The sequence below is a fragment of the Monopterus albus genome, unplaced genomic scaffold, assembly GCF_001952655.1.
Source record: "Monopterus albus unplaced genomic scaffold, M_albus_1.0 scaffold4.1, whole genome shotgun sequence".
In the NCBI taxonomy this organism is placed as follows: domain Eukaryota; kingdom Metazoa; phylum Chordata; class Actinopteri; order Synbranchiformes; family Synbranchidae; genus Monopterus; species Monopterus albus.
In genome coordinates this window covers 278,745-301,911 of record NW_018127884.1, presented here as the reverse complement: position 1 = coordinate 301,911, position 23,167 = coordinate 278,745, and the positions used below count along the sequence as shown (strand labels likewise).

At 40.0% G+C, this 23,167-nt stretch overlaps 2 protein-coding genes across 4 annotated transcripts in view; both read right to left on the bottom strand.

Moving 5' to 3' along the window:
• Window positions 1-678, bottom strand: part of ildr1a (immunoglobulin-like domain containing receptor 1a) — an 8,419-nt gene extending 7,741 nt beyond the window's left edge. For 2 of the 3 annotated variants that reach the window (XM_020609119.1, XM_020609125.1), the window contains exon 1: window positions 399-678. In XM_020609119.1, the coding sequence (XP_020464775.1) occupies window positions 399-444 (46 nt within the window). In that variant the 5' untranslated portion in view covers window positions 445-678. Of the gene's footprint in view, window positions 1-180; window positions 365-398 lie in introns of those variants that run through there. The other variant, XM_020609135.1, reaches the window with a different exon arrangement.
• Window positions 679-3,125: 2,447 nt separating this feature from the next.
• On the bottom strand, window positions 3,126-22,757 carry LOC109965247 (immunoglobulin-like domain-containing receptor 2). Its single transcript, XM_020609107.1, has 10 exons — window positions 22,584-22,757; window positions 18,550-18,945; window positions 16,128-16,247; window positions 11,928-11,984; window positions 9,927-10,073; window positions 9,645-9,812; window positions 9,081-9,209; window positions 8,332-8,677; window positions 7,514-8,240; window positions 3,126-5,922 (listed from the first exon to the last, which is right to left on the bottom strand). The coding sequence occupies exons 1-10, from the start codon at window positions 22,744-22,746 to the stop codon at window positions 5,887-5,889; spliced, it is 2,289 nt and encodes a 762-aa protein (XP_020464763.1). The 5' UTR covers window positions 22,747-22,757; the 3' UTR covers window positions 3,126-5,886.
• Window positions 22,758-23,167: the final 410 nt, after the last annotated feature.

The window sequence follows — 23,167 nt, the reverse complement described above, 5'->3', positions numbered from 1 at the left end:
ACTGAACTTTCCCTAAATGTGGACAGGTCCCAGCGACGCTTTGAATCAAGCTGAAAGACTAGGAAGTTGGACAGTTTGAAAACATAAATATTTCACCTTATACTGTACCAATTATGTAAGCACAATTAAAGAAATAAAATTAAACATTCAGCACTTCAAAAAATACTCTGTCAGCCTTACCCTAGAAACCTTCGACTACAAACAGTATGTCCTGTAGGACAAGTAGCCTTATAGGTCTAAAGGACATACATCTTGGTGTCGGCTAAACAAATACTGTCATGTGACCGATACCTCCAGTTTGATCAGTTTCAGTTTGAAACGGACATACTTTCAATTCATCAAAGTGTTTAGAAGACCTAAAACAACACCAGGCCAATATGGAAAGAAATGGAAATTACCTCTGAGGAGCGACAACAGGAAAATCTTGGTAATTAGTCTCCGCATGTTGGCAAAATGCTGCTCAAAAACTCCGGGTTGGAATAGAAAGATGAAATCAAAATGTTCACATTAAAAAATAGTTAAAAGAAGAGGAAAAACTAAACTACATAAGAGGCCTGTTTTCAACATAAACCTAAACAAAACAGTTCGTTGTTTCCCCGAAGAGCAGCGACTATGCAGTCATCTCTGGCCACACCCCGGAACAGGTGAACGCATCCTTACCGGTGACGTCACCAGGTAAAAACTAATTCCCTAAAATGAGGCAGCCAATACATACAGTAGATGCAGTAGTGAACAAATAGGTAACCAGCTCTTCTGTGAGACTTATGGGAGACATGCTCGAAGAATTCATGACAGAATGTTTGTCTTTTGCTGTTTCAGATTACTCCAGGGGAAAATACAGAGTGCCCATTCTCTTCTGAGGGTCCACACTGAGGTCTTCATCAGACTTTGCAGGCCTGACTTCACACTGCTGCTGTGAACCAAAAGATCTTTGGTGTTCAGCCAGAGACTCAGCCTGCTCTTTCTCCCTTTAAAGAATTAAAAGAACAACAATATTAACTTTTACCTTCAGAGGGGTAGAGATCAGGTTGGATTTAACAGGGACAATTCATTCCTCTTTCTTTCTTTCTTTCCCCCAAAAGCAGCTTCTTCCATGTTTTGCTGGCTGATGTCTTAGCTTTGCTGTGAGAATCAGTAGACTCCAGTGTACTGCTCCATCGCTTGGCCAACAATCATATTAGCTACCTAAAACTTTCCTCTGACCTGGTGAAGAATCTTGAAGTTGTTCCTGTCTCCGAGATCCAGACTTCTTCACTTTCTTTGAAATAGCCTATTCTTCCTCTTTCTCTGTACAATCCAGAGGACTTTGTGGACTCTGTGCACCAGCCTCAGCGTGACCTGATTGGGTGGTGGAAAGCTGAGGCTGGAGCTTTGAAGTTCCTCATATTTGCTATCCCCTTAAGATTTAGAAATACAGATTAAACATCTCAGGTATGAAATACATTTTTATGCATAATTGAGAAATTAAACTGAAATTTGGAATTATAGCTATTTTCTAAAAACACAATTTATATATTTATCACAGTAAGTTTAATAATATTACACTGAATATGTTCAGACAAAGGGTGTACATTTTTGATTCTGTTGTTTTTTACTATTAGACACAATAGACAGTCTTGTTTTCCACCTTTATTAAGATGTAACTCTGAAACAGAACCACTAGATGTCAGACTAAACTTGTTTTTCATCTGAGCTGGCTCTTCATGTGATTTCTGTTTAAAGTGAAGTGGTTCTTAAGTTCTTTGCTGTTTTAAACACATCCTTCATAAACATCCAAGTCTACTCTATAATCCATATAAATGGGACTACTTTAGTGTGTTGTGTGTTGTCCTAATTACGTTAATCCAGTTCTTATTCTATTCTATTTTTATTCTACTTTATTCTATTTTAGTTCCTAAATGTTATGGCACCCAATATTAGGTGAGAAAGAAACGGTATTTTGATTTTCTGTATGTCCTGCACATAATTGACAATAAAATCCTTGAACCTTAAGCACTTTTCAAGTCCTTCAAATTCTCAAAGCTTGTTTTCCCTCTAAGCACACCCATGCTGCACCTGCAGCCCTTCAGAGTAGTTTTTCTTGGAAACTTCTGCCAAGATCAACTCTGGCTTTTCCTACGTGTTCTCTCACGTATTCTGTTCTTCTGCTGAGGCCTTAAAGCACAAACATTACTTCACCCCATGTTCACTCAAAGATGACTGCACTGTTAAGCATTTGATTTTATACAGCACAAATATAAACTTGCAATATTAAAGAGAGTACTCAAAATCTAATATCAATAGATTGTATAAGATACACTCTGACATGAACCATTCTGCATAATAAGAACTTTTATTTATGGTACTTTATATTTGGTTGCTGATACTTATGTACTTTCACTAAAGTACAATTGTGAATGTGTGACTTTTTACTTGTAACACTCTGGTATTGCTACATCTGAGTTCTATTATATTTATAAGCCCCCAAACTGTTAAATCTAAGCATTTCTCTATAACATTAAATACTGTATTTTGTCTAATTAAGTAACATTTATTAGGTGCTAAGCTTAAACACTTTAAAACTAATTTGCTTCAAGCGTGTTTTGATCAGATCTGACTGAGAGTGGCCATCAGCGTTTGATTCAAATTTCACTACTGTAAATGATGCAGGTAAACCCTGTCCATGTCAAGCCAATACTGTATGAAGAACACAAAGCACACCCAAACCTTTTACTCAGTGGTGTGTGTGTGTGTGTGGTGATGTCATATCTTCCTGCCTCTGCAAAGACCTGGGGAGGAGAAGCTCGCTCAACAACATTCCTGGCATAGTCTGGAGCTGTGAGTGATCTTAACTGATCCCTCCCATTACAAAAATACAGTATATGAGCTCAGATGCACACATGACGTCTCTCCCACTCACAGATAGGACAACACATAGAAGTGGAAGAAGTGTTCAAATCTTTGACTTAGATTTAAAAAAACAACTACAAATTCTTGATTAAAAGTAAATTAATTTGACTGCTGTACATACTGTTACCACAGTTCATTATAAGTTTAGTCTGCAAAATCTCCACCTGCAAATTAACTAGAGACTATAAATGTAACACAATAAATAATAAAACCACAATAAATGTTGTGGGATTAAAATAATATATACCTCTGAAATATGACGAAGTATAAAATAGCATGAAATATAATTATACAAGTTAAGTGCAACTGTTATCAGCCACTGATCCACTACTACATGTACATCATCATTTCTTAAACTTTGGTAGTTAATGCTGACTATAAACAAAGACAAATAAGCTCAAATAAAACCTGGGGTTCATATTTCTGCTAGATTTATTTGTGAAGATGTGAAGATAAACACTGCTGGTATAAATGTCTATGTTATGTTTGCCATCCTGTCTCTTGGTATATTATTAAATAGACACTTTAGCTATTTAATGGACTAAAGTGTTGTAAGAATTTTGTAACATGGATGATGAAACAGAGCAAATTTCTGTGGTTGAGCTGGAGGGACTGATATCTGAGTTTTGACACAGCTGTGTACTAAAGACTAAAGACAGGCAGTCTGTGCTTACAACAATGAACAAAGACATGAGTCATACTCAATTACGCACTGTCTCCTTTGCAGAAAAGTAAAGAGTCACCCCCCACCACCACCACCACACACACACAATCACAGTTGTCAGTACCAGAGGCAGAAAACACAGTAGCAAAAAACTAAAAACTAACATCAGTCTTTTCTCCACACAAGCCTGCCCAACATGAAGGCAGGAATAATCAAATACTGGTTTGTTAGAACAAAATACATAGTATGACTGATAATGATGTTCAGAGATCAGTATGTTAATGTGTGTTTTGTGTAAGTGTGTGGCTGTTAGATAACACACAAAGCTGTTGACTCAGCAGTGATAAGAAAAGGCCCTTCTTATGTATACACTCACACTGAAGTGCTTAGACAAACACAATCATTTACAAATTACAACGATTATATCACACCTCACACACAATAGGTTGAGTCTACATATAAACGATCTCTTCATACTGTAGTACAAACATCTTTTAAACCTTAAACACTTGCAATAAATACAGTTTTATCAGGTTTTAGTCTCTTAGGAGAAAACAGTTGCTTTGTGCAAACTCTACCATGTTTTAAAACAAGATGAACAGCTCCACTGCCATGTACAGACAAAAGAATGTTACATGTTCATGAATACAAACTGAATCACTGCTGCAACAAATGTGGGTCATATTGGGTCACTGGCCATTTGGCAGAACAAGATTTAGTGTCTTGTGCACGTTTAGCATCTTGCTTGGGAATATTAGTTTTCATGATTTTCAAAATGACTCCCACTAAAATATGAATTCAATTTTCAAATTCTATCCACTGCCAGACTTCTTTTCTAACTGAAAAATGACACTACATGATATTGAACCTTGTATTACTGAGCTCATGTGCATTCACTAAAAACAGCGGGTGTGGCAGAGCAAGCTGTAACCACATTGACATATTATCACCATATAGATGTATTATGGCAAAAGCGTATTTACACATCAGCACAACAGACCACAGAATAACATTAGCATTCATTTGGAGTTGTGTTTCTGTCCACTTGATGAATTCAAGTCAGACCATTGCTCTACTTTGAATTCTGTTTGAGTGATATAGTTGATTCATGAGCAGCCGTGCTTCAGGGGAAGAGTGGGTCGACCTCTGATAGCAGGGTTGGCAGTTCAATTCCTGGTCTTCCCAGTCCACATGACAAAGTGTCCTTGAGCATGACACTGAACTCCAAGTTGTACCCAGTAGCCAGGCCAGCGCCTTGCATGGCAGCTTCACAGTGGGTGAATCTGTAAAGCGCTTTGTCCAGGTAAGGTAGAAAAGCCCTATATAAGTACAGTCCATCTCCTTTTACCATTATTAGTTGCTAAATGCTCCACTAGGTTCACCAGCAAGTCCCAAACTGTGTGTGTCTGCTCTTTGGTGCTGAACAGGCTGCACACTGGATTTATTAGAGCTTTTTCCCCTGGAATCAGCTGTATGTTGTAGCAGATCAATGACCAGAGCTATGAGACTGACCAAAACAAAAACAATGAGCTCATTAGAACTAAGAACTGCACTACAAGCAGCATCTTTCATATTATACAAAGTCATTTGAGCCATTGTTTCCATGAACATATTGCTTGATACGTTAAGAGTTACGATCCTTTTCCATGGGGTGTTCACATTATTTTGCCCACCCCAATGTAGGAACACATCATATCATCATCATTTGGTAATGTTGGTTACTCTGTCCAGCTGTAGTTAACTTTTCCTTTGTAAACTCCTTCGGAACCAGGTACTTTAGTCCCTGATTGTGTTGTTGAATGACACACTGTGTGTACTGTCATACAACTGAAGCTACAGTATGACCTTTACAATAATGGTGTTGTCATATACGTTTTGTTCCACCACCGTGCCTTTTTACATACACATATCTCACCAAATGAAAATGAATGCCCTCATTGTGCTGGAGGCGTAAAGTCTTTTCTCAAGGGACGGCAGGAGACTAACAGTGTCCTGTTAGGAGGGACAGTCCAGGTCATACACTCAGCCCATGTTGGTCCCATGTTAGTCCAGCTGACGTATGTAGTATATGAGGCAGCCGGTGACCAAGATTGAGTGGTGATGACTTCTTCACTCAGTGACATCACGGGCAGAAAGCCTCAGCTATGCTCCCAGCAATAACAGTGCCTGTTGTCCATTTCTTCATTCATTCATCCGTACTGATTCAGCTTTCGTTGCGTTTCTCACAATTCACTTGTGTATGGCATATTTTTTGAGAATCCACACTGAAAGTCAACTCTATCATTCCTTAATCAGCTGACATGCAGTTATTATAATGTTTTATAGGCTTTCACTCAAACGATGAGTGAATCTCTGGTGAGAAGGGTGTTCTGGTGAGGGGAAAAAAGAGCAAATGGTTAAAACAACAGCAGAGAGTTTACACAAAAATATTAAAGTATATCTTATTCAGTAGAGTGAGACAGTGGACATTAGCCAAACAGGGTTATTATGGTGAAGTAAATTCTGGGACAAACTGCAGTTCAACTTTTTTTTTAATTACCTGAAGATCTGTTTTATGCTTGAGGCCAGAAAGTTGATTGTGATTAATGAATTTATTTTGTACAGGAAGTCTTTGATGTTGAATACCATTTTGCCCCAGGGTTGTCAGTTTGGTTTAGTGAGTAATTGGATACAGAACAAAGTATTCTACCTAGTTTTCACTGTGGTAGCATCTGAACCTGACCTGTCAAAGGTACAACAACAACACTTACTGTAGACCTACAAAGCTTTTTTATGTCATAAGTCAGAGTTTCTCAACCTTATCAACCTCATCTTCTCCATAACCCAATTCACAACTGTGTAAGTGAATAGATCTGGCCTAAAAATGGGATCAGTCACTTTTTCCAAGGCACTAAACACAACATATTACACATCAGCTAAAAGTGATTGTAAATGAAGCCAAATTCATTTCATTTGCATAGTCTTGAGTGGAACTATTTCTCAGTCACTGTTTTTATTTGATGTCTACTGTACATATATTTAAAGGTAAGTTGATTGATGAGTTAAGACTCTCCTCGCTCAATTCACAGATGTCCACAGGATCAAGTATAGACCTTTTTGACCAAACAGTTCTGGGCACTTTTGGAACCAAAATAATTTTACACAGTCTGTTTGTTTGCTAATCTCTGACTTACAAAAGGATTAACATCCTGACCCGACCCCAGAAACACACACAAACTTTCCCAGCTCTCATGAGTTTGTGTGCATGTGTGTGAATTAAAGTACAGACAGCATCAGTTTGACTGAGCTATGGCGGACCTACAGTAAATTGCCAGATAGTTTGATAATCATTTAGAGCATTGTGATGGCATGTATATGGTTATTATACTGTGAAAATCTCATGATGTTCCAACCTTAATTTTAATGTTACAAAATGTTTCAAATTTTTGCCCCAAGTTTGATACTCAAGTCAGTGTGTTCTTGTTTTGTGAATGAAGTGCTGTGGGACACAACGTGAAGCATTCCACTGGGTCTGTGTTTCACCAGTTAGTGACAATTCAGCCCTGTAAGCTTTGTCCTGATGACTTCCTAAATCATCAGAATGGTTGACCCCTGGCACTGGGGACTTTTTGCCACCCAGAACAGGATCAAAAGTTAATTCTCTGATTGCTTTGGTCAAAATGCAGGTTTAGTTCATAAGTTTCTCAAAGAGTTCTTGGGTCTCTGATAAGTTTCTTCAGTGAAATTGTCCTAGTAGACGGCCTTAAAAGCAGGGAAATACAAAACTGAGTGTTAAAAATTTGCAGTTGTAGCCTAGTGTTATATTTTTCAAACATTTTCATCAATTACACACCAATAACTAGTCATTAATGACCACAAAATATGATATATACTCTCTACTCGATGCTGTTGATCTGCAAATTAGCATAGCCAGCCTAACATCCTACCAAGAATTTATAGGCCATTTTAAATGCAACTAACCACTTTCCGCGACTTGTCTCTGGGTTCTTCTCTGTGACTGTGCAGCGAATGGGCAGGAGGTTGAGGGGAGCTAGTGTTTGCTGGCAGTGGCCGTGGAGACGTCCTGTTAGTTCTGCTTCGCTCTGTGTCTGAGTAAAGAGGAAGTGAATCTGCCTCAGGCCTGTTACTAGGTGAACGGCTGCAGAGCCGACTAGACTCCCCACTGCTCTTTTTTAAGCTGCCCTTTGAGGGTGTGTCAGAATCTTCCGCACCCCGAGTCCCGCTTCGTCCCTGGCTGACCCCTCGCAACTTGGCCTTACGCTCCAGTAGGCTGCTCAGGAACGTGCTATCATAGTCCTTCCCTTGAGACGAAGTTGATGGTGGATTGACACGAGGAGGAGGTGGGACAGGGTGCTTCCCATCCCAGGTCCCTCTTCGTTTTTTGGGTGAAGGAAGTGGGCTTATGTCATGTCTGTTTTTCTTATTCCGTGTGGGGTAATCCTCACAGTTGTCTACAAGCTCAGTTTCATTGTGATAATGCTGAGGTGGACCATTGCGGTAGGAAGGATATCGACTGAACTCCAGAAGCTCCATCTCATAGTCTCCCCATTCTTCTTTCCTCTTCTCAGCCCCTCTGCCTCCTTTCTGCTTATAAGTTGCAGCAAACTCCTCCAGCTCGTCCAGTGAGCCAGTTCGTCCTGCAGTACGGTACATCTTTCTCTGCAAATGTTCTGAACGAGGGTTCCACCTGAAAAACAACACAAGACCAAGAGAGAACATAGTATAGTATATGCTTGTTTGTGTGAGTGAGGAGTCTGTGCATTCAGAAGTGTCTATACCTGTTATGGCTGTCCTCTTCACCATGGTTGTGTTGCTGTTGCTTATGGCCTGGTCTGCGTGACTGTGAGGAGGATGGTGGGTCATCGCTGTATCGTCGTGGAGGAAGAGGCTCATCCAGGCATCGCCGGGACTCTAAGTCGGGGTTGTCATGATAACGCTGGGGCGAAGAGGGACTATCATAGTAACGCTGCGGCTCTGGGCTGCGGTTGTCACGGTAGCGCTGGGGTTCAGGCTGATGATTGTGGTCGGGGATGGTGGGCAGTGCTTTCTTCTGGACATTTCGGTATGTTTGGCGGAAAGCAGTTTCCCCCTCGTGGAGAGAACTCAGCTCGGACGCACTACAGGCTGGATAGGTCAATATGCAATATTTAATCAATGAAGAATGACTCATGAAAAATGAAGAGAGAAATAAACCACTGAAGAGAGAAAATCTGAACAGTGCAGACAAAGAAAGTCAGAGTCAAGTTCTGCAAGAAATTACAGTGTTGCAGTGATAATTGTTAAAACACCTCCTTTCAGTCATGCAGCCATATTAATGTATCATGTAAACTACAGGAAAATCAATACATAGAAAGCTCAAGTGCAGAGAGGCATGCCAAGACAAGCTCAAGAGAATAAAAAGCCAGAATGAATACAAACTGTATAGACTGCACAACATGCAGCGTCAATTCATTGCAGTAACATGCTTTAGTAGAGTTTGACAGCATGTTGAGAGAAACAAGCCACAAGATGGCTTTATAAAGCTTACACTGGTGGCCGGTGGACCTGGCAGGGTTGAAGTGTGCCAGTTGTTTCTCTACATACTGTAGCACCCTGAGAGAGTCCTGATCCTGAGGTGAAGGCACACGGTACGGAACCCCCACAGCATGCATCGGCACTGGAGATACACACTTGTCCCATCAGTGTGGGGAACTTGTGTTTGTCTTTGTGTGTTCATTGTGGTTTGAAGACCATACTGATGTTTTAGCAAGTTTTCTACTGAATTATTTGATATTATGACAATTCTTTCTGGCCAAAACAGAAAAATAACATGGTCACATAAGAACACACACATCAGTTGACAGTGTTCACATGAAAGAAACAATTACATCCCTCATGCAGCTTTTCTGAATGCCATATGTGAATGTTTGATATCAAGGCAGTATTTCAAAATAAAGTTTTCTGACACATTATTTCAAGTCTAGGAAGTGTTATTTCAAGCTCAGAATTAACTTTAGGGGTGTTTTCAAAAGCTAAAAGAAAAAAAAAACACTGATCCAGACTTTTTATAATTCTAAAAACTGATCTACTTTGATTTTAAGCAAGCGCTCACCTGCTGTGAGTAAGCTTCCATTTGAGGTGGGGACTGATGACATCTTGTCCACCAGAGATGGGGGAGTGATGGGGACCATGGTCGGGACACCAGAAACAAAGTATGGAGGGTAGGCAGGTGTCTGAGGGGTGGAGGTACCCGTCTTTATACCCTTACCTGCCTCATACACTAAGGAAAAAAAAATCAACATAAAATCCCAGTTACTTTCATCAAAGACAAATTTCTTTCAAACAATGTCAGTATTCAGAATTTTTGCACTGCTGTGTGTGTGTTTACACTCACAGTGTCTGGGGCAGCAGCATGTGTCGGGGCAGCACCAACAGCTGACGTAGCAGCAGCAGGAGTGAGGACAACACTGACACCAACAAACCCCAACCAGCAGTAGAAATAATACACTGCCTAGCGCCACTGCGGCCACAAACGCCCACTCTGGAAGTACACACATCACACAATTCTACATATAGTATTAATATAAACCAGCATGTTAGCACATTTAGTCAGTTCACTGTGCAGTCATGCTTTAAAGAGCACTGTCCTCATAGAACATTTTCACTCATGTTAGTTTAAAAAATATAAAAGTATAGGTTTATTCCACACATTCTTTCCTGGTGCCTACATTACCCACAATGTAACTGTATCGCTGACAGTTCTGCTGGAGTGTGTGCTATGTCAGTGTTAGCTGATCAGGAGCGGGTTACCGAGGTCTGTAAGATCACTTCCTTCTAACTCCACACCCACAGATCTTTTTCATTTTCAAATCATAGGCTTTATACAACCTTCTTTCTTCCTGGACAAGTTTTTTTCATTTGCTTTTTGTTGATTAAATGCTGAATGTGCAGTGTGAACCTTTTGACTTGCAGTGTAATTTATCTTATCTATAAAATTTAAGAAATCTTGCATGTTGCATTATATTTTTGCTCAGTATATTTCCTGTAGAAACACAGTGTTGGGATGGAATGTAACACAGTGATGAACCATTCTAAGCTGTAAAGCTATGGGACATCAGCGATGACAACGAGAAAGGATTGTTAAACTGTCTTGTAACTGAGAGTTTTATTTAAATTTTGTTTTTTTGTTGTTTTTTTGTGTATGTGTGCATGTGTGTGGTGGTGGTGGGGGGTAACAAACCAGAAAAAAGTGCAGAGGTACAAGATAGTTGAAGTGAAAGGTACAGCAAGTACGGTACAACAGATACACTACATGTATCTGTCTATAGGGACAAAGCAAAGGGAAGGGAAGGAGAAGGCAGATAAGGAAATCTTTAACAATGTATGACCAATGGCACCATTACATCTCACACTAACACACACACACATACACACAAACACCAAAAGCAAGAAGACACACTCAGGAAACCTGTTTTTGCTACAGGAAGGAAAAGGACAATTTATTCTGCACAGAAAGATAGTTAAGATTTGGCTGTTAAAACAAATTAGCTAATGTGATGTCTTTTGCAAACATTATGACCCCTACACACACACACACACACACACACACACACACACACACACACACAGTTCTCTTCATTCCTCATGGGGACTTCACAATACACATTCCGGAGCACAGTGGGAATCACTTTGTACAACACTAACACTAATGCAACACTAACACCAGAGACAAGCTCACAGTGAACATTCTGGCAGAGTGAATCATAGCTTGCTAAGTCAATTTGAAATTTCCACATAATCCATTCGTTTGTTTATCACTTATCCACAAAGTCTAATACTGTATGTATTCCTGGAATTCGATGTGACATAAACAAACCTCCTTCTCCCTCTACATGATAAGGTTTTACTGGGTAGTGTCCAAATGATGTGGGATGACATGTTCACCACAACTATAAATAACTATAATGACCATAATAGCTGTTTTGCAGCACAGTCATCTTAGTGGGAGCAACCGACAGTTCATTTTCTTAAGAGTGTAGATCAGACCATCAGGTTAAAAACAGCTCTGTCAAAGCCTCATGACAGCTGAATCACAAACATCTGTTGTACTGATGTGAGAAGAGTGTAGGTTAAACACTATTCCAGCTGTTAGCATAAGAACCATTAAGCATGGTGGAGAAAAGTTATTTTGTTTGCTTAGTTTGAATCCCTTTATCAAAATCTTCTTCCAAACATTTGCTTCTATATTTCTTATATTGTGTACCAAAATCTATCTCAGGAAATACCCCACACCATCACCATACAAATGGTTCCTACACGGATGGTTAGGGCAGTACAGTAAGGATAGTATGAATAGAAGGAACCAGGTGAGGGGGTAAATACATTATGCCCCTACCTGGCATAATCCTCAAATCAAAGTCTGGCAGCAGATCTTCAGTCACGCCTGAGAAACCTAGAGAGAGGCAGAGCAGAGGTGATAGAGGAGAGGAGAGGGAATGGGGTTGATATAAGCTGGAATGGTAGATTTCAAGAATGTTATTGCTGCAGCAGCATACGAAAAAGAGAGAGCAGCAGCATGCACCAGAGGACATACTGGTCTTGTTCCAGAAAATCTCCATATCAGAGCAACTGATAAGCAGATTGATAATTTGATTTCTGATTCTTTTTTAAAACTGTAAGGTTATCTATATGATAAGAAAACAGTCTGGAACATGAATCATCATAAACATGACAAAAAGGCAGGAGCTGTGAGTAATGTTACATGCAGAGCTGCAAAAATATACATGGGAACATTCCTCAGATCCAGAAAGCAAACTGCGGAGAAACATTTTGCTCCTGAAATGTTTCGTCTCTGTTGTCTGACCAGTGAGGAGGGACTCTCAGTGGTATGAGGGGTGCGTTTTGATAACCATTACCTTTCTATTTGGTATCAGGTTCCAGGTCGGCATAATAACCAAATAACCCTTTATCTGTTGTTATTTTTATTACCAAAGACCAATGTTGAAAGTAACATTAGCAGGCTTCTCATTTATAGCCAGCACTGAATGTTGCTTTTCTTGGTTAACTACTGGTAATAATAATAATACATTTTATTTGTAACACTTTAAGATGCTCAATGACACTTTACACATACAGTATGAAAAAAACTAATATAAATCATGCTAAAATCATAGATCACACCAAAAGTACATTAAGTAAATCAATCAATCAAACAAACAAACAAATAAATGAATAAATGAATGTAAACAGGTTGGTACAGAGACTGGCGAGGGCCTGGTTATGGAGAACTTTGTTTGAATTGGATGCACTGTGGGACAGGGAGAAGCGGAGATTCTTAAGTGATGTGGTCATGGAATCGGGAGTGAACGGGCATGAGTACTGGATGTACTATTTATGTATGTGTTTGTATGTGTTTCTTGAGAACTTTGTACGATGAACCATAAAGAATGCTACTGCAGTACTCAAGTCTGGATGTGATGAAAGCAGGGATGAGAGCTTTGGCAGAATAAAAGGAGAAGGATGGCGGAGGCGAACTATGTTTTTGAGATGGAAACAAGCAGTTTTGTTGATGAGACTTGACTGGTGTTCAAACAACAGGTTGCTGTAAACGTTTAGTAGCTGCCACTAAAAACTATAGTATTTCTGGATTCTTGCCTGATGATCACAGGTCCAAACTAAATCTTTGAGCTCTAGTTTATTTACAACTTCAGTTACTTGCAAAGGATGAAAGTTAAACTTGATGAGATTCATTAAAAGGATTTGATATTATAATCAGATTTGTTTCAGGAAAGGAAAAGATAAACATCAACATCAGAGAAAAACCCAAGCCCTTAAAAAACACCCTAGTATCTTGTTAGTGCTGTCTTTCTCCTTTTGTTTTGTCTCTGTGTTCAGGGATTCCACACAAGGCCAGCAGATGTTGAATGAAACATTAAAAGTCACAAAGTGTCACAAAGATGGTGCAAATGTGCAGGAGTGTGTTTTGTTTTGGTGCATGCAGTATGTACATGTGAACATGTAAGCTGAGGTTTTGAGGGGGGTGTGAACAGAAACTAGTGTTTTGCTGTTGGCAATGTGATTATTATGGGGAGAAATATAGGAGTGCTGAGCATGAGAAAGAAGGAGTGGAGAAACAGAGAGCAGGCTGGTCTGTCCTGGCCCAAATCTGGCTGAGAGCGCAATACCTTACTTTAGTATCTTTCTGGAAAGATAACCATGCTCTTTGATGGATATGAAAACAGAAACATCCCTACTAAGTTTAAAGTGCCTGAGTCTTCCTCCTGCTCAAACAGTTGATGGCAGCTCACTTGTAAGTTCCAATCTGCTCACGCATTTACCTGCATGCTGTGCGTTTCATTTACTTTCAGATATGTTGGGTTTTCTTTGCTTTCACCTATATGGTTATCCAGGTGGATGGTGTTTGTATATCCCACCTGTGGAGATGCAAGGGAATGGGAAATTAAGCCTACATGCATGTTTGACGTACTTCAGAAGCAATGGTACTAGGGCTGTTACTCCAGGTATAAGCAGTATACTGTAGCTAATAGATAGGTAGAACAAGGGACGGGCTCAAAAGCTAGTTCCATTTTGGATTCAGTTCCAAGGTGATAGTCTGCTCAGATTCCTAAAGCAGTCAAACAAAATGCCTTATGAAAATGTTCATTCACATTCTCTATTTAGTTACTTTGTTTTCTTCTCTCTGACACCACAGGCCTTGGCGAAGAAACCAAAAAGACTGACAAACACATGACAAAAACAGCACATGGGCTTTCCAAAGCCACCAAAACAACTGCTAAATATTTGCTTGCTCATGACAAGGAGAGAATGACAAATCTTGTTTAAATATTTACAGTATTTACCACAGTGTAGCAGTTCTCATGCAGGAAACATTAAGTGCCTCATGCATGCACTTAATTGATATTCACTGAATGATATAGTGGAATTAACGTTATTTGGACTTTTCTTTTTATGATATGTGTTTATGTTTTTTTTTTTTAAATGCTATTGGCTAATTACACTGTAATCCGATTTTTTTAAAACTCTCAAATACTAATATCAGTATCAGTCTTAAAGATCCATTTTTGGGCTGGGCTATAGACTGGACATAAAGATATGGCTTATATATGTTTTTGGAATATTGGTCCACTAAAGTTAACACCTTAGATGAAAAAGTTAAGTCTTGTGCTGGGAGAAATGTATAATCAAAGGTTGTATCATTAGTGGGTAGCCTCTGAGCTATGAAAATGGCAATGAAGAATTCTTTCTTCTTTTATTAGCCACTGAATTGTCAAAGATCCACATCAGTCACATGTGTCTCATGGTGTCAGCCCCCATCTTTTGTCTCTCCCTCTTCCCTGTCATTAAATCTTCCCTGTCTTCTGTCCTGTTAAGCCATTTTCTAAAATAGACAAAAGACCCCCCTAAGCCATTGGGCCATGGCCCCAACTGCTGTTATGGAAACACAACCAGTGCCTCACATACCATATACTGTATTAGCTACACTAAAACTGGGAAATACAACATTTTGTCACAGTGGTAGATTTGGAGTCTCTCCTGCCAGCTTGCAAACCACAAAAGGCATCTCATACAACAAAATCATGTCATCATCATATGTCTGTAGCATGATCATATCCAATCATTAGGCCTATCTGCAACACTGCGTTATCACACCAAGCCTGTACCCAACCCTTAACTAGAAATCAAAAAACTGTAAAAGGTTATTGTCCTGTGTGTATTTGTCAGTGTGCGTCTTCTTGTGCATACACATACAAGTCTCTGAGCACTAGCCAAACAAAAGTTCAGCCACAGTGTGAATTAGGGCACCAAGAGCCACATAGCTCCTCAGATGCTGCCATGGTAACATTTGTTATAGCGAAACACAGATAAGTACACTTTCACTGTAACACATTACAGATACCTCTACAACTTGGGACACAAAATGTACACACACACACAAATAGGTGGCATATTAGTACTAATAACAAACACTCAAACAAATGACAATTGTCCAGCATTAACTAGGATTTTACATAGTAACACACTATGAGTGCTGTTGCTATGGTTACAGTTTAGGCACATCTGCAAGGGCCAATGCTCATTATAATTCAGCTCATTAATTAATTTGTATTGCGTTGATGATGATAAACAGGTCAGCTTATAGAAGTCTTGTTATGTAACAGTAGCTTGTAGAAAACTTCAATTTACAGTAAATGTGTGTTTTTGTGTCTCCAATTAACAGCATGCACATAAAGAATTGGTCAGACTTGCCTTCAGTACTGGACCCAGTGTGGTGGTAGTGTCTATGAAAGGGATACTGCAGTGTGTGGTCTACTAGACTAACATTGTACAAAACAAGGTGATGGGACACCACTAGAATGAATGCCTCGATAACAGTTTCAATTAGTCTATCGTGTAAATTTTTAGATCAAAGGTCGACAATAATGGGTCTGCAAGAGCAGACATTTGGAAATGCACTGAAATAAAGTCTTTCAAGCTTTAACTGATGCCAGTGATAAAAGGAGGAGATATTCACAGTAACTGGTACAGGTGTGACTCAGCACTTGGGCTTACGTTTGGGAAAACTGTGACATCTTACCTAGGACAAGCAGCTCCACAGGGGCTTCGGTCTGTCCCTCTAGATCATCAGATATAATAACCTTACAGATGTAAACTCCACTATCTCCCCACCGGACCTCTCCAATTCGCAGATCTGCCTCTGCATGAAAATAAAGGAAGAGGTTAAAACTGAGAAACAAAACCCTGTAACACCTCAATGTCAAGCTGCTGGGAATGAAAGACACTCAAATCCTAAAAGACAAAAGGGGAAATGAAAGTGGTAAAGATATAAAAGTGTTTTTTTTTTTATTATTTGACATGCATCTTCAAAACCATGCACTGTAAATGGTTCCATTTTGGAGTCTTTTATATTCATAATGTTTTCATTTTGGCAGACTGTGGCAACTCAAGTACTGCATACATATAATATGTTTTTGCTAAACATTTCATTCCAAAGCCATGCGGATTAATATGCTGTTATAACATCCTGTACTCTTCTAATTAGGCTTTCTGCAAGATTTTGGAACCTAGCTATAGAGATTTGCTCCCATTCAGCTACCAGATCATTAGTGAAGTCGGCCATTAATGTTGGGCTGTAAGGGCTGACGTGTAGTTGGAGTTGACAAAGGTGCTGGTTGGGTTTGAGGTGAGGGATCTGTGTACGCCATGCAGGTTCCTCTACACCAAACACAGAGCACCACACTAAATAATGAAAACCAGTCTCAGACCTACAGGCACTGTACAATGGTGTCCACATACATTTTGCTACAAGGTGTAATTCTAATAGTACATAAAGTTGGTCATTTTTTCAGGTTTTTCTAATTATGCGACCAAGATTCCAACGTGACTGAAAAGCCATAAAAACAATTCACAGTTTGGCCAAAGAATCCAGCACACAAAACAATACTGGGCTGCTGACTCCACTGCAACGAGGTCATATATGTAAAAACAGCAGACAGGACATGGGTTGTATAATTCACATCCTTTTCCTGCTACCAAGGAAGGGGGAGGGGAGATACTGACCACTGTGACCAGTCTCTCCTTCGATTCTACTCATTCAGCATACAGTACCATGTTCTCTTCTAATACTTGCTTATTTTCCATTTAAAGCTACCCTGTACTAAAAACAAACACGTGTCCTTTTGGTTTTTGGTGACTCATGCTATCTTTGTAGTGTATTACTCCAAAGACATGCAACTCAGATGAACTTTCAATTTTTAATTACCCATAAGTGCAAGTAAATGTACTGGTTTGTCTGTATTAGCCATGTGATTAACAAACACCCCCTACCCAGTACATGGTGGGACAGACTCCAGCCTTGCTGTGAACAGGATAACATGGGTATGGATGACTGGGTGTCTCTAAAGGCAACACTGCCAAAGCTTCCATTTTTTGTCCATTTACAAGATCACAACACTAGCATTGCAAAAGAGTGAAAGGAAAAGCCACTGAGAGCAATGAGTGTGTGGATGGTGGGACGTGGAGAGAGATCAGGAGAAAAACTAAAAGCGGGACATTGAAGTACATCAGAGGGAAGGAGTGAGAGGTCAGGATGAATGAAAAGACAGCGTGAAAGCCATTTCTTTTGTCTGTGTTCCTGGCTGGTGAAGAGAAGGTTGATTCTTCAGCCAGAGTTAGAGCTCCATAAATCTGAGGTCTGCAAACAAGGCCACCTCTCTATCTTCAACAAGCGCACACACACATGCAACCACAAAAACACCACACACATTTGTCATTTTCTCCCCTACCTATTTAGTACATTTCTCAAATGGAAAATTCTGGGGTTAAAGAGAACCCTCCTCTACATGTGAGCAGAATTTCTCTGACTTGAGCATTTCATCAGGGGTCTCTGGGAAGAATGGGTTATTGCTTTAATTTGTGGCTTTCAAGTAGAAAAAACATCAATTTGGATAAATGCATTACAAACGGGGTCACGGGAGCCAATCCCAGTCAGTTGCAGGCAAGAGGCGGGGTACACCCTGGACAGGTCACCAGTCCATTGCAGGGCTAACAAACAAACAAACAAACAAACACTCACTCCTACGGGCAATCTAGAGACACCAACCAACCTATGCTGCAGGTCTCTGGACTGTGGAAGGAAGCCGGAGCGAACCCACGCAAAACATTCAAACTCAGCACAGAAAGGCCCCGGGTCGGCCGGGACTCAAACCCAGAACTTTCTCGCTATGAGGCAACAGCACTAACCACCGCACCACCGTGCTGCCCTCACCCATAACATCTCTACTCTATTTAGTTTCAGTAATTTGCCAGCACTTGCCAAATGCAAGCAAGTGTATTAAAATTCCCTCTAAAGCTGGTGACCTAAAATTCAGCCTAAACCAATAAAAACATGTGCTGGCTTGGGCACATAGCCACTGTGTGATCCCAAAAGACTTCAGATCATTTTCAGCAAGGACATCAGAGAAACTGAACCAGAAGTGCCAGTGCTACAGAAGTCTTACTGTTGATGATGGAGATGTCTCTGTTCTTGTAGTACTCTGACAGTGTGATAGAGGAACCAGAGATGGAGGCCACAGTTCGAACCGTGCGGCTGCTGTCAGAGCAGTCGAGGTAGCTCGATGTCCTCGATGTCATCGGAGCCTTGTACCCTCCACTGGCTCCTCCGGTTCCAACCGTCAGGCCACCTCCTCCTGGGCCTCCAGTCAAGGTGTCAGTGAGACTGAACGAATCCCGTGTGCGGTCACGACAGTATGACTTGTAGATCCACTGCACCACAGGAGTCTGGGTGGACACGCTTGTGTACTGACATGGCAGAACCACGGACTGGAACAGCACAGCATACCTCTTCTCATCTCTCACAAACACATGAACCCCTGAGCAACATGAAGGGAGGACACCTGTGGGATAATAATCAGAAAATGAAGAAGGATTAGTAAAGTGTGAAAGAATGAAGAGCTAAAACAGGTAAGGATAAGTCTAACTGATTATTAAATTCATTGTGCTTGTGCAGCTCAGTTAGAAAATGGGGCAGTACCAAAAGATCTTAATCAGTTCATATTCAGTGAACATCCACAAATAAGCTGAGAAATCACAGAAACAAAGACACTCCTAACTGCAAAACCTGCCATTTTGTTTCTTAATCAGTTCATATTCAGTGATTAATTGTATTGGATGGAGGCAATTGTTTTTTGATTGATCCAGTGGTTTTCCAATGTGTGTGAGAGTTGAAAGGGAGGCTTGGAGGGTGCATGCTGGCATTCTAAAAGCAACAGGAAGTTAGTTACAGTAGCTTGTCCTGCTTATCAATACAATCAACAGCAGCAGCAACTGTGACACACAGTTCATGGAAGCACTTTAAAAACCTTTAGCATAGCACAATGTCTTCTCTGGTGTCACACCTCAGTCAAATCTGAGCAGACAAGTTGCAGTCTTGGATTCAGTGCAACATACTCTTTCCAAGGATATCACATCTGTCACAGATAAACATGCACAGATAAGCTGAGAAATCACAGAAACAAAGACCCTCCTAACTGCAAAACCTGCCATTTTGTTACTGTTGATTTTGTCAACAGTAACAAAATGTGGTGGTACCCACAGTGGCAGAAACCTCTGGCACAACACAGATCTGGCAGCCTGGGAATGTGTAAGGAGGGGGATTTAAGGCCTACTACAGCACAGTGTCACACACAGTGACTCGGATGTTGAGTCAAGGTCTAAGGAGACACATGCTCCTGTCTGGTCACTTTAAAAATAGCTCCCTTCACTTCAACACAGAAAGCAGTGCTTTTATGAATTTGAGTCTCCAAAAGAGATTAAAGTAGTAAAGTAAAAATATGTCAGAGAATAAACATTACCTCGAAACACTTTCCTTTTAGCTACAATGAAATGAGTCACTCTTCAGTTTCATAAGACAATCATGAAAAACCTAAGTCTGTGAAAAGACTGTTTGAGTTGCTTCTGCTCAGTGAAACCTGACTGAGTTGACCTGACATTGTTTTGGAGCTTCTGAAGCCGCAGGACTCTGGGTTACATGAGCTCAAGCTTGGTGGTTCAACGGCAACACACATTAGAGAGATAACTAAGAAAAAAAAAACATGCCTACACACAAAGACACACACACCCAGAAACCTCTGTGTACGCTGCTGTATGTGTGTTTATTTCTCAGGTTAATCCATGCGAGGTGTGGCTGAACTGAACCAGTGAACAGAGAAGAGGTGAGGAGTTGGGGTGAGAGCTGGGGGCTGTTTCCCTTTGTCCCAACCAAACCAGTTTTATTTTCTTACTGTTCTGCTGTTTGGTGTCAGTGAAGTAATAGATGTCATTAAAAATGCCAACAAACTACATCAAGCACAATGTTTTCTTTAGTGAGAGTTAGGGGTGTAACCCCAGATCCCACTTCAGTTTGATACACGATACAGGGTTTATGGTTCGATACACTCATGATAACACAGTGACAATAAAAACTAGTGTCACAGTTTTTATTTCTTCTTAGGTGTGTAAATTCACAAAAAACATTTTCATTTAGTTTCCTATACAAACATTTCCCTTAATTTGTAGATTAAAGTGTAATTATATTTGAGTGTAGCTATCCCCAGTGAACATCAGGGTCAACTAAAGGTCCGGCAAGAAAATGCATTTAGCCTACTGGCCCATCTTGTTAACATAAATAAATTACATGGAAGTCTTGACTTGATATTGTGATGCATTGCAACATCCCTACTAACAGAATTTCTCCTAGTTTACAGATTTTCACAGTGACTTGCAAACTGACACAGGTTCTATTATTAAAACAAACCTAATACTTCATTAGTTACTAACTGCTAATGAAATAATTAGTCAAACAGTTTGACAGAATGCATCAACAACAATTTTAAAACTTGATTAATCGTTTAAGTATTCTGTTTTGTAAATATGCCAAACATGTTCGGCTTTACAGTAAAAATCTTGAGATTTAGCTGAACTGGTGTGGACTTTGGTAAAACAGACCACTGATTCAGAGCAAGAGGAATCAAACTGACTAAAACACAAATTCCTCAAGGAGAATATTACTCCGACTTCTAATATTGAAGGAAAAAGAGCCAGGAGGTTGGTCTTCCTGCGATCACAAGCTGTGGGGTGTGCCAGGCTTTATTAGAAGCCACCTCCAAAGAAGGAAATGAAAACAGGAGGAGGACAGTTACTGTTGTTGTACTAGAATATCAGAAAACTGCACAGGTTTTGTACATACAGTACAGGCAGACTACTGATCCTTCACCCACACTGGGGTATATATAATGCTTTCTAATTTGATTTATTTGTTATTTGTGTACTTGTTTTCTACTTAGCTGTATCCTGTTTCACTGCTCCAGCTTTCTGCAGATTCACCAAGTTAAACTTAGGACTTTTTATGACTGTTTTATAGATCATAAATTGGAATTCAATACCTGTTTCACAGTCATACTACCCAATGTATAAAAGGTATCAAAAAGAGTGAGGATGATAAGACCTACAACTATTGGGGTGGTTGTGGTTTAGGAGGTAGAGCGGGTTGTCTCCTAACCGGAGGGCTGGCACTTCAATTCCCGGCCTTCCAATCCACGTGTCAGTGTCCTTGAGCAAGATGCTGAACCCCAAGTTGCTCCCAGTGATATCCCCAGTGTGTGCATGTGTGAGTGCGTTTGTTTGAGAATGTGTGAATGGCAAATAGTGTAAAGTGCTTTGAATGTGCTTCAATGCCTAGAAAAGTAATATATAAGTATAAGAACATTTACCAAGTGCAAATATTATATTTATATTATTACCAGTATGTCAGAACATCATCAATTAATTTGTCATTATATTCTACCATAGTGGTAATAATATAAATGTAAAATATAATATGCTGAAACATACCCTGGACCTATAAAGAGCACACAGTGGATGAATGGATTAACTAATTAAACTATAATAAATATAATTATTATTTTGGAGATATGGAATAATAGCACTGGTGCACTACAATCTAAGGACTTTTTGAGGAAACCGTTAAATAAATATTTTGACTTTTATTAGATCTTAGTTCCAATCTTACTTTAGTAGTAACATGCACGTAAAGCGTGTTTATTTCTTAATTAAATGTGTTTATGGAGGTACTTGTGAGGTATTTTGTCTCTACAAACAAAACGAAGTAGTAACTGCTTTGAGGGACCTGGTTAAATATTTTTCTGAAGTTAGACCTAATCCACAACCAAAGCTTCAGGTCGGATTATTCACACATGACCAAACAGTCGATTGAAGCAGCACACTGGACAAGGGAGCTACAAGAGGTTTACAGCTTCTATATTAAAGGTTGTAAAAACTCAGCTTTATGAGCGGGAAAAGAGGTCGGAGTCTTTATAGGAAAAACCACTGACACCTGTAATAAACCATAACATGTGGTATTAAAAGTCGGAATGTAACCTAGCCTAAATGTAATCTAGGTCATTTCTTCAAGACACAAACGACTCCAGGTTCAACAACCTGTTACACCACTAACATAAAGCGGATTCCATCTTTTTCACTCTTCGTCCTCTCTTACCTGCCATGCAAACGATAAAAATCCACCACTTCGGGGTCAAAAACATTTCCAAAGTCCTGCATGTGAATTTCATTACAGTTTTCGGGTGAACGGAGTCTTGTTTTCTCCTTCGTCTCATCCCTGGACGGTGTTTCGGGCTCCCGCACTCAGTTAACAGGCACATAACGGGACCAGCGTGAAGCTCATCTAAACGAACTCTGAACTTCCGATAATAGCTTTCAAAATAAAACCTTTGTTCACAGGACTAATGAAAAGATGGGCGTTAAAATGAAAGGTAGAAAGTAATGGATACTATTTCACCTTTACTGTCTAAGAAACATTTCAGAATAATTCACTGCAGGTTACTTTGTAGCCTCACCCGCGTTAACATGGGTTGAAGTGCAATATAATTGAGCGGTACATCCGGTACTACTAGTGGAACTTTATGCTGCGAGTGGGACAAACAGGGACGCTCTTAGCAGACAATGGACGATGGTGGTGATGGAGGAAGAAGGAGGAGGGTGAAGCCACGGTGAGGACAAAAAAATCCAGATGTGAAAGCCAGCACTACATTTCCTCCTCCTGCTATTACCCCCCTAAATACA